The 11,893-nt window shown below is 51.2% G+C and overlaps 3 protein-coding genes across 3 annotated transcripts in view; 1 reads left to right on the top strand and 2 right to left on the bottom strand.

Annotated features, from left to right (window-relative positions):
* Positions 1-262: 262 nt before the first annotated feature.
* Positions 263-1,032, bottom strand: LOC101784653 (zinc finger protein 1). The gene has a single exon (XM_004958129.3). The coding sequence runs from the start codon at positions 825-827 to the stop codon at positions 264-266; it is 564 nt and encodes a 187-aa protein (XP_004958186.2). The 5' UTR covers positions 828-1,032; the 3' UTR covers position 263.
* A 4,923-nt stretch (positions 1,033-5,955) lies between these two features.
* Positions 5,956-7,233, top strand: LOC101783585 (zinc finger CCCH domain-containing protein 18). The gene has a single exon (XM_004958127.4). It carries the CDS (start codon positions 6,173-6,175, stop codon positions 7,001-7,003), a length of 831 nt encoding a protein of 276 aa, XP_004958184.1. The 5' UTR covers positions 5,956-6,172; the 3' UTR covers positions 7,004-7,233.
* Positions 7,234-11,400: 4,167 nt separating this feature from the next.
* LOC101783179 (ras GTPase-activating protein-binding protein 2) overlaps positions 11,401-11,893 on the bottom strand; it is a 5,701-nt gene continuing 5,208 nt past the window's right edge. Inside the window, exon 9 of the mRNA XM_004958126.4 lies at positions 11,401-11,778. Within this exon, the coding sequence (XP_004958183.1) occupies positions 11,621-11,778 (158 nt within the window). The 3' untranslated portion in view covers positions 11,401-11,620. The remainder of the gene's footprint in view (positions 11,779-11,893) is intronic.

Below are 11,893 nucleotides of genomic sequence, written 5' to 3'. Positions count from 1 at the left end.
AACTCATGATTTTTTTTTTGAAATACAGCTACTTTGCCTCCTTATACTGATCACGAGACGAGACTATTAATTGATACCACTATTTCACATTTGCTTCATTTGTAGCCCCCAATTTCTCATGCACATGAAGAACAAACGGTACGTGCGTTACAGTTCTTCGTTAGCATGCGAACAAGGGCAGCCGCATTATTTGATTCAGCAGCCGTGCCTCAGTTTCTGACGACATATCCAATGTATGGCTTCCGCGCTGAATTTTCTTCAGTTCACGCAGAATTTGACGGCCGGCGGCGTGGCTTCTTAGCCGGCAAGGGCAATGGGCTCTGCACCTCCTCGTCCTCGCTCCGCCTCCTCACGCCGGGAAATCCAATCTCCGGCGCCACCAGCGGCGCCAGGTTCAGGTCAAACCCACCGCCCGCGCTCGGCTCTGCAGCGCCGGGCAGCGACGCCGAAACCGACGGCCCGTGCAGGTAGTGGAACCTCTTGTGCCCGCCGAGCGCCTGCCCGGTCTCGAATCCCCTGCGGCACACCGTGCAGACGTGCCGCCCGGTGCCGCCGCATCCGCTCCCGGACGCCGATGCCTCCGCGCTGACTTCCTTCTGGTGGAACAATGGCGCCACGCCAGCCGCTGCTGGCGGCTTGCGGTGGCTCGCCTTGTGGCCGCCGAGCGCCTGGTACGACGCGAACGCCTTGCCGCAGAGGGGGCAGCGGAAGTGGAGCGGGAGGTCGGTCGACGCCGCCGCCATGGACGACGATGGCGCCGCGCCGGCTTGCTGGCACGCGGCGGCGAGCGCCATGAGGCACAGGGACAGGTACTCGTCTTGGTCCATCACGCTATTGATCCAGATCCTGTGACGATCTGCTTGCTGCTGTATCTGCAGCCATGGATATAAATTTATAGACCGACATGGCGGCGCGTCGTGCGCGGTCGCGTCAAAGGAGCACGAGGGCGAAGGAGCCGCGCGGAAGGCGAGCACGAAGCGGCGGGCTTGGAAATTGGAACCGATCTCTGATGGCGCGGCACACTTGCGCGCGTGCATATTTGGACTCGTGGGACCTGGTGTTTCAACTGGTCCGAACTCGACCTCCCTCAACTTGCAATTTTCTAAGCGAATTTGTGCAAACTTTTGTGCACGGAGGATGGCGTTTTCGTGTCTTTCAGGGCTAAACAAATCGACTACGTTCTGCGAAGCATTCTAGAACGATGATTGATCCATGGACACTTGCACGTTTACCATGCGGACCTTCTGTCGCAGAATCACACAAGACCGTGGTTTTTGAAGAAGTCGTGTCTAGTCTTGCGTCCGGGCTGGACGGACATGCACGGTCCCATGCAAGTTGCATCAAATCAAGAAGAGTTCGATACAAAACCTCAAAAAAAAAACAAGAAGAGTTCAATACAAAATGGGACAAATGTTGACTAGGACGGGTCGCGCGAAGACGATCCACAACTCAAAAACGGGCCTAATGGGCTACTTCTGTTACAAACGGCCCGGCGTGCGGCGGGCACTGGCTCGGATTATTAGCCCAGCCCATAAAAACTACCGGCCCATCCCGGTCTGCAAACAGAAACCTTGGTCAAAGGCGGCATCGACAGTGCACAAAATAATCACGGTCAAAGCCGTCACGATGACGTGAACAGCTGCTGAAAACCCTGAACTGAAGTCATGGCTCATGCGTGCACAGTACTAGCAGGACCACGGCTCCGGCCGTGACGGAAGACGGGAAGAGCTCGACCAGTTCCAGAATCAGCTCGACGTCACCCGGCCGGGCGGTTGCGATCTCGCCGCCGACCAGTTCAACGACCTCCCTCTCTGCTGCACACTTGTACAGTGTACAAGTGGCAGCCGAGCCGCTGCCGCCACCACCGCCAGTCCGCCACTGACCCCCGAACGCGGCAGATGGATGGGATGGAAGTGGAACCCAGCCACCCAGCCCCTTGTTTACTTCCCTCCAAACTCCCAACTTTGACACTATGCAAAAAGAAGATTCTCCATCACATCAAACTTGCGGTACATGCATGGAGTACTAAATGTAGACGAAATCAAAAACTAATTGCACAGTTTTGTTGTACTTTGCGAGACAAATCTTTTAAGCCTAATTAGTCAATATTTGGACAATAACTCACAAATACAAACGAAACGCTACAGTGTCGCATTTATGACAAAATGCTAATTTGGCACCTCCCAACTTGGGAAGTAAACAAAGGCCAGGTCTCTCTGAGTCTCAGGCTCTCACGGCCCCGCCATTAAAGAGCCGAAAGCTCCGAGCCCCACTGCCGCCGCGCCGCATGACCCCCACGGGCCGGCGTTAATGCGGCGGCGCGCAAAGGTCTCGTCACGCGACGCCCGATCAACCCAAACGCCCCGCGCTCCATTGGCGGCCGAATGGGCACGACACGGGCACGGGCACGGGGGGCAGACGCGTCCGCTGCGAGCCGCCCGTCCGCGGCCGCCAACAGATCGACGCGCCGGCGCCTGACCGGCCGGCCCTGGCCAGTGCCGATTCGCCATCAAGCTACGGCTGACCTGATGCCTCATCGAGGCATGATTGAGCGATGGCGAGCTCGCTCCATCGGCACCCCGTTTCGTAGCCAATCGCGGACGCGAGGCGCGCGCGTCGGTGCCGTTCGAGCGATGGTACAGCGATGGCCTAACCTTCCGCCCGTGGTTGTAAAATCGCGTAATGCGCGATGCTGATGCGAGAGATCCTGACATTTGATCCAGCTTTACCTGTCGAAATCTTGTCATCATCATGGGTTACGAGAGGAATTGCGTGGTGTGATGTCTGGCAGCGATTGACCACTCATGAGCGGATTTGCTTGGGTCCTTCGATCCTTGGACTTGTGCACACGCCTGGCAACTAGGCAAGGCAATGGAGGTATATACTGCCGTGTCTGAATTCAGCGAACGAGGATGGAATGCAGTGTTGTTCTTGTTCACTCGTGGACAGTTGGCGGAGTAAGCAGAACAGGCAGGAAAATTTGGGGCCGATTCGATTTACGCGACGACGGGTCATTTTCATACAAAATCATGGTGACGATGATTGCACAGTGCATGGCTAGGTCATCCAAAGTTTCGGTTTACACATTTGGCGTGCGACATTCTGGTTCATGGCATCAGTTTTTATTTTTTATTTTTTATACGGTATCTCAACCTCTCTAATTGTGTATGTGCCACTTGTATACATGTGTATGCAGTGGCCCACACATCTAGCGAGTGACATTTTGGTGCTTGTGTCAAAGGCGTTCCATTTTTAGGTGTGTTTTTTGTTTGTTACGTTCAAAATGTGCTTGTGATAACTAAAATCGTGAATGGCCTTTTGACGAACAGGGTATTTCTCGAGGTATATATATTGCAGTACGAATTAATTCTTCGCAGCAATTTATTGCGACGGTTTAAGGGGGTGTTTGGGAGGAGGGGGCTAAATTTTAGCCCCCGTCACATCGAATGTTTGGACACTAATTAGGAGTATTAAACTTAGATTAATTACAAAACTAATTACACAACCCCTAGGCTAAATCGCGAGACGAATCTATTAAGCCTAATTAGTGCATGATTTGACAATGTGGTGCTACAGTAACCATTCACTAATGATGGATTAATTAGGCTCAATAGATTCGTCTCGCGATTTAGCCTAGGGGTTCTGCAATTAGTTTTGTAATTAGCTTATGTTTAGTCCTCTTAATTAGTATCCGAACATCCGATGTGACAGGGCTAAAGTTTAGCCTCCTCCTTCCAAACAGCCCCTAAGTATACGTATATTTTACGCCTTTCGTCCAAAATAGACACATGATTAAATAGTATAATTTTAAAGCTAGCCATAATCAGCCTTTGGAGTTTTGATGTTTGACTAACGGCTGCCAAGTGCAATGCCTATATAGTGACATTTCAGGGTCACTCCAGAATGGGTCCTTTTCGTAGGAACCACAGGGAGAGCAAATCCAAATCACGATGACGATGATTACACACTGCATGACTAATTTATAAAAAAAAATTCAGCCTGTTCGCTTCAGCTTATTAGCTACCGAACAGTATTTTTTTCTCACAATAAATCAGCCGTTTCAGCTTTTCGGTCAGCTTATAAGTCCAGCCGAACAGGCTGATTGTCTGCGCACTTGACGACTGACATTCGTGTGCATGTCATCAATTTCCCCCCTTTTGTGGTAGTATCTCAACCACCCCGACTATTTTGCGTATATGCATGCCACTTGAGTTACTATAGGCTAGTGGGCCACACACACCATAGGCTAGTGGTACAGATTCTTTTATGCAATAGAAGTTTAGCGCATTACTCATGAAGTAAACTGTGATGCATAGAAGATTCACTTCCAAACACACTGTTTCATATCTATTTTGTTTTGATAGCAATTAAAAACAATATTTGTGTGATTCGAACTCAAATAATTAAGTGAATTCAAATATTTGCTACTTTTCAAGTTGAGTTACTATTTCACCGTGGTTAAACTTAGACCCTATTTGGATCCACCCAACTAAAGTTTAGCTAGAGGTAGCTAAAATTTAGTTAGGGGTGTTTGGATCTCCTAGCTAAATGGTAGTTGAAAAGGTATTTATTTATCATCTCACTCCCACTTTAAATACTTTTCCCGAGGAAGGTGGAGGGGTAGTTTGGTCTTTTATCACTTTAGCTGAGTTTAACTGTGTTCAACCAACTAAAGAAATCTTTAGCTAGCTACTCCCTCCGTTCCAAATTCCAAATTGTAGACCGTTTTGGCTTTTCGCGGTTCATAGGTGTTTGTATGCATCTAGCCATACACTATGCCTAGACGCATACAAACACCTATAAATCTAAAAAAAATAAAATGGAGGGAGTAAAATTTAGGTGGGTGCTGTTTGGATCCATAGTGGCTAAATTTAGCCAGCTTAGCCGTGGATCTATTTTTACATTGGCCTCGAATCCACATCGCGCATAGGCAAAATATGTGATTCCTTTTACGATCACCTCTTTCCCACGGTGTATATTTTGATAGAAATTAATCGGTCAAAGATATTCAAGTTTAAGGCGTGTTTTTTTCTTGCATCAAATCGTGCTTCCAATGGAAAGCATTCATCCAAAAATGGCTAAAATCTTTTTGACGGATAGTTGCTCAGAGCAACTCCAAGAGGTTGCTAATCTTACCCCAATACCTTTTTTAGAAAAAAAAGAGAGAGAAAATGAACTCCAACAATCCACCTAAGAGCAACTCCAAGAGGCCGCTAATCTTACCCCCAATACTTTTTTTAGGGAAAAAAGGAGAAAAAACGAACTCCAACAGTCCACCCAAACCTTCCCCAATTTTTTAGCAACGCTAAAAAACAGCCTACCACCGCGTATATTTTAGCGTTGGCATTCCTCCCCCAATCCTGATTCCGGCACGCTCGCGCGTCCCTTCCGATGGGCCCAATATGATGACGTGGCCTGTTTTAAAATATTGGGGGCTATTTATTAGCGATCTGCTGTGGATTGATATGTTTTTGGGGGAAATTTTTTTTAAAGAACCCCCAATACATAGTTTTGGGGAAGAATTTTTTGGAGTACTCTTGGAGTTGCTCTAAACCTTCCCTAATTTTTTAGCGACGCTAAAAAACAGCCTGCCACCACGTATATTTTAGTGTTGGCGTTCCTCCCCCAATCCTGATTCCCGCACGCCCGCGCGTCCCTTCCGATGAGCCCAATACGATGACGTGGCATGTGTTTGAAATATTGTGGGCTATTTATTAGCGATCTGCTGTGGACTGATATGTTTTTGGGGGAATTTTTTTAGGAGAACCCCAATACATAGTTTTGAGGAAGAATTTTTTATGATACTCTTGGACACGGTGTACATTATAGTACGAATTAATTTTTTCAACACAATTTATTCCGACATTTTAAGTGTACGGGTATTTTCCGGCTTTCATCCAAAATAGACACTTGATAAAAAAAAAACAGCGTCATTTTAAAAGGTACCCGAAATCAACCTTTGGAGTTTTGAGGTTTGACTAATGGCTGCCAAGTGCACTATCTATATAGTGACATCTCAGGGTCCCTACAACACAGGGACGAAAGAGACCACCACATCACCTCTTCCATTCTTCCAAGATAAAACCGAAGAAGCCAAAAAGACACCCACAACACAACGAAAACCTGACCATTTCTTCCCCCATTCTCCTTGGACCAAGAAAAGAATCCGACCATGGCAGACGCAGCGGCAGAGTCTCGCGCCGAGGCCGACGGGCCTACCTCGGACATGGCGGACGACTTCGAGTTCTGCATCCTGTCGTCCGGCGGCCTCGTCCCGGCCGGCAAGGGCGTGGAGACGGACATGTGCGTGGCCGACGAGCTGTTCTGCCAAGGCAAGCTGCTCCCGCTCCGCCCCTCCTCGGCCGCGGCCGGCGATGGCGCCAGCGTTGTCACGCTGCCGCGGTCGGAGTCGGCGGCGTCCACCGTGGGCCTCGTTTCGCGGTCCGGCAGCCGCAGCGCGAGCTCCAGCGGCAGCAGCAGCGGGTGCGTCAGCCGGAGCCAGTCGTCCAAGAGCGCCTCCTCCGACCAGGGCGGCGCCCCCGCCCCGCCGCCGCGGCGCTCGCTGTCGAGCAGCCTGTTCTACGCGCACCCGAGCCCGTCACCGCAGCTGCGCTCGGCGCGGCCGCGCCGCAGCACCGGGTCCGCGCCGCCCCCGGCCTCGTGGGGCCTCTTCCGCCTCGGCGTCGTCGGCGCCCCGGACGTGTACCCGCCGCCGCGCCCCGCCGAGGCCAAGATCGCCGCCACCGCGGCGAGAGGCGGGGGCAGCAGGAGCGCGAGGTTCGAGCAGGTGACCGCCGCCGTCGACAAGAAGCTTGGGTTAGGGGCGCTGTTCGGGGACAGCCTCGGGTGCAAGTGCTCGCCCGACGCCGTCGAGCCCGTGCGCTTGCCGGAGGCGGCGAAGCGGAGCAGGAAGAAGGACGGCGCCAAGAGCGGTCAGGGCGTCCGCCGTAGCAGGATCCTGGACTGGCTCGAAGAGCTCTCCATTATCAAGGAGAAGAAGTGACGCTGATTGCGGCGTCAAGATCATGCCTTTCTTGGAGACTAGAGCTGTGTATGATCAAGGAAACATTTTTCTTCAACTTCTTTTTTTTTAGATTTTTCTTAGTCTGACTAGAGACTAGCGAGCAATGCTACGCAGAAGAATTAACGAGCAATGATCAATTGCTCATGACTTTCGGTTGTACAGACTGAGGAGTTTGACTTCATCATTCATAGCCAATCTTTTTTCTGTTCCATTTTTTCTTCTCCAAAAGACCTCTATTCCAAAATTATGCAACTCTCGCAATCAAGTACTTGTTGCTAGAACAGTCAGGAAGGGACAAACTTTTGAAAAAACCCCCGACTTTCGTGTACTTGAAACCCATGCTCACCATTAGTGCTGTCGGTCAATGAAAGAAAACAAATAAAAAACGACTTATATCCATAATTAATCATACCAAATACTCCCATTTTGTAGTCAGTTTTTTAGTTAGAAAAAAAAACTACCTCATGCCTACACTAATAACAAATTTCAGGTGCCTTGGATGCCATGATCTGTCGCATGATCACGCCAGAGTAACTCCTGTGCGGTGCCGTGATCCTGACACACGAGACGGGGGTTCGGGGAAAGCTTGGTGCGGTGCTGGTGGCGAGGAAGCCGGGGACTCCCTGACTCCCCTTCCAACGCGGCAGGCGTGAGCAGGCGCCCGTGGAGCACGAGTGCACGACGCAGGCCAGAGGCCACCTCCAAGCGCCGCGCCGTGCGTGGCCCGTGGCGGTTCGCGGGCGTTGTCCGTATCGCCCCGTCGTCGCGTACGCGGCCGCGTCGGAGCCCCCGAAACGAGACCTTGCCGGGTCGGTGTGGACACCACCGGCTTGTATCTCCAGTGGATACCGCGACAGCGACGCCGGTGGCAGCGTCGTCTCGTGGGTTGCAGCTGCAGTTACTGGTTGGCGGACGCGTGATCGGCCTGGGCGCTGGCGATCTCCATTGCCCGAATTCGCGTGCCCGCTGTGGACGATCGCGACCGCGACCGGCGCGGCGCAGGCCTCATAATCCGTTCCATGACGGCGACGTCTATCTGTTTCCTGAACCTCTCTCTCGCCGGGGTCTCCACGCCAGGAAAAGGAGCGTCGCGAGTCGCGACGCGTCCGGAGGCGTGGCACTGATGCCCGCGTGTCAGAGACATCGAACTCGAAGCGCCCGGCCCCGGCGCTCCCAAGCTCTCAGCTGCTCATGTGCGCCGCGAGTCATGTTCGCCGGGCGCCGGCTCGCTTCAAATTAGTTCGTGGCCAGATCGCCAAATCCTCGCGCCTTGTTCCTTTCACCTTTCTGATGGGAGGTAGCAGTTGAGTCCAGATCACCGGAGCGGTTCGGAAGTTTTTTTTTTTAAAAAAAATTAGCTCATCTAACCGCCACCTAATCCGTAACCGGACGCTTCCCTTTCCAGCACAATGGACGAACGCGACGGCCTATTTTTCAGCGCCTGGATCTGACGAAGTCGACGGCGCTGAATTAAGCTCGCCCAGACTTTAGCAAAAGGAGCGAGATGCTCAACGTGCACATCGTTTCTCACACACTAGGGGCCTTTTGGTTTGCCGGGTACAGAAAGGCGTAGCGTAACAATCGAGTGACAGACGCACGGATCTGTAGGGCACGAGGGTAGTATTGGTGAAAAGAGACCAAAGCGGCGGCTGACAAAGCGACACTAGCTAGCTCGTAAAAGACAGCATTTTGCAGGGCCAAAGCTTGAAGAACCGGAGTGCCACCGAGTCCATGATGTGTGCTCGCTGCAGGGGACGTTGCATAAACAAAGAAGCTTATCATCATGGCATCTCGCGCTGCTACATGGAAAGGCTGCCGCGACGGTCTCGTGCTGCAGTGCAGCCGCTGGTTCCAATTCCCGAGGCGCCTAAAAGTGCTTATTATGGAGTAGTTTAGCCCTAATCAGACCCAGCCTCATGGCCTAACCTAGCTCTAACCAGCCCTGCCCCATTACGCTACGGTAGGGACGCCATGTCCCTACGAAATGGAACCCAAAAACCCAAGGTACTCTACTCCCACGAAATGTTTTGGACTCGTCGTCCTCCCCAGAGGCAACATCCAAAGTACCACCAGTACTCTGGTCTCTGAAGAAGATGCTTGCAAGGAAACGAGAACGAGCCCTCCCCTGGTCAGCTAGCACAGTGCTGGACCAGAGCGTTGCGTGGCGCCGTGAAGAACCTGGGCAAAGCTGCGGCCAAGATTTTGGAGCGGCTAGCGGTTTCCGCCACGGGAATACGGGATCGATTCGCGTGAGGACACCGGCTCGCCTCCAAGGAGCAAATGGGAGGTCTGCGACCGATGCCGCTGCGGATGTTGCGGTTCGTACGACGTGCCTGTCCTTCGGCGAGCACTAGCAGCATGATGGGTCGGCTTGCGCTGCCGCGCGACATGGGAGTGTGGCAGTGGAAAAGGTACGGTACTGGGCTGTTTTGGCTTGGACTTTGGACTTCGGCCACCGTCGCCATGCTAATGCGACGAAACGATGTACTGTGACCGGTTAACCATCACCGTTGTCCTTGAGTAGGGGCCCGGCCAGAGAGACCAATGACCAGCACGAGAGTGTGGCACCAGTACCATGACCGACTTGGTCGAGGCGTCGAGCCTTAGATTCCAAACTGGACTCCGGCCCCCGGCACGGCACTCTTTTTCCCGCTGCATGAGATGGCAACTTGCCATTCCAAATCTGTGCCATGAAAAAATGCCTAACCTCAGTTAAAAAAACACATAAAATTGAGTTAACGGGTAACCACGGATTGCCCGTGCCCAACAACGACAAACCCTGCATGGCTACACCGTACTTGTACCGCGTTGGCAGCTTCCCAATGGTCAGTGTATATATGTAATTCTCGTGATCAATCATACTTCAATTTAAACATCAAATAGATTTTAACAAGTTTAACATAACGAACAATAAGTTCATAGTTCATAAATTAAAAAAAAGAGAGAAACAAGGGCCCTCGGGCTTACCACTTGATCCATGAGGGCACAGTTACAACTTAGTTACTTTTGTTATTAATCTAGGAGAAAACTGGCAATCTCATGAAAGGAGGCCCCAGTTGACATATGTGAATGTGAATCATACGCTTGTTTAGAGATCGTTGAGAGATTAGTGTTGGTGGTTTGATGGGATTTAGGTAAACTTTAAACACATTCAACAAAGAGTCCATTTCAGAGGTTGTTTGTACCATGGTGTTTTAATCATTTTGAAAAAATATATTTCAAATCTGCTATTTCAAATTTACAAATGCACGTGCTCGACAAGTCGGAAACAAAACAATAAGTTTGTTATGAAAAAATATAGAAATTATTGAAACAAGTCTTTTAAATTGTTGAGCAGACAAAAAAAATTCTACAAAAGCAAGGCATACATGGCTTATTGGGCTGCTAGTCAAAGTGGGCCAACTAGGCCGTGGATGCTCGCAAACCCTGGCCCTGGCCTTTCACAGCCCGCTTACCGCATCCGACCCGGCCTTTCGCAGTCCTCAGGAGCGTCAGCTACGTCCTCCCGTGAGGGCCGCGCAGTCCACCAGCTTGCCTACGTTGACGACGACGACGGCCGCGGCCAGAAGCGCGCTGGCAGCGCATGCAAAGCCATTGACCCAACGTCGAATTGGACGATCTTCAGTTCCTTCTTGATGATGAGAGGCGTCCCAGCGATTGAGCGATATCATCGACCCAACATCTCGTTGGACAATGCCCGTCTCACAGTTCTAGTTGCCCCTCTCACTCTCAGTTCTAGTCTTGACGGTTCCCTTGTGCATGTGCACAGCGGCGAACGAGTGTGGGGGAAAACCCTTTGACGCTCTGGCCTCACTTGTCGAGCCAGAAAAATATCAAATTCCCATCACCAACTTGTGTTGTTGTTGACGCGTGCGACGTTGCTGAACCCACTGGCTCGACTGGATGGCAGCTCCGCGTCGGATCTCTCGGATGGAGCCGCATCCAACGAAGGCAGCTCTCTGAAACAAACCCAATGGCCGGGATGTGGCGTCATCATGGCATCTCACACTGCTACATAGAAAGGCACCGACCCAACCCTTCTTTCAAAAATAAAGAAAGGCACCCAACCCCAACCCAGCACCCAGATTAGTCCAGTTTTACGGCAATGGTCGGGAGACACATCAAACTTTCCTTTTTTTTTTAACAGCTATGACATGAAACCTTGGTGCCCTCACTTGTTTGGACCTAGTCACACCCAAACGCAACCAGCCTCAAAGTTACTCTCAGCACTATGGCTATGGGGACAAGATACCCAGTATTCCTTCACAGGGGTTGCCCTTAGCCTCAGGACTGCAAATGAACATTGGTAACGATCTTCAACGCCGCATAGAACAAAAATATCGAACGCCATCACCATAGTCACACGCAAGCAACAATATAGCAGCTAGGGTAACAGAACAACCTCTCTTAATGTAAACAGGGATCATCAGTCTAGCAAAAGTTGGATGTCACGCGCATGTGCACACATTCATCGACAAAACAAGCCCCAAAACCTTCCAAACGCAACATAGCAGCATATAGGCTGCTTTGTTCTGGATCTCTCTCTCTCCATTTGACGACAGATCAAAACCTTATGCTTGCTCTTGCTGCACCAGATCAGTTCCTTTGAGCATGGCTCCCCAGTATGCCCCTCTCTTGGTGAGGAACGCGCCCATAACCGTTCGACCTCCCACGGTTGCCGCCATTGTACTCATCACCTCCGCCTCTCGCATATCCCCGACCTCCACCTCCAAAGCGGCCCCTTCCTCCCCTCCCTGCAAATGCCAATATTTAAAACCATTAGCACGGCAACATGTTCAATGGTATGGTCCCCACGTTTAGCTGATTAAACCATGGGAATTTATCAAGTCAGCATGCATACTACCATCA

Source organism: Setaria italica, chromosome II (genome assembly GCF_000263155.2).
Source record: "Setaria italica strain Yugu1 chromosome II, Setaria_italica_v2.0, whole genome shotgun sequence".
NCBI classification, from domain to species: Eukaryota; Viridiplantae; Streptophyta; class Magnoliopsida; order Poales; family Poaceae; genus Setaria; species Setaria italica.
Note: the sequence above shows the minus strand (reverse complement) of the source record. Positions and strands in the feature narration are given on the sequence as shown.

Bases quoted from the DNA above. Each gene is read 5' to 3' on its own strand.
- LOC101783585 (XM_004958127.4), top strand. From the start codon at position 6,173: ATGGCAGACGCAGCGGCAGAGTCTCGCGCCGAGGCCGACGGGCCTACC.
- LOC101784653 (XM_004958129.3), bottom strand. From the start codon at position 827: ATGGACCAAGACGAGTACCTGTCCCTGTGCCTCATGGCGCTCGCCGCC.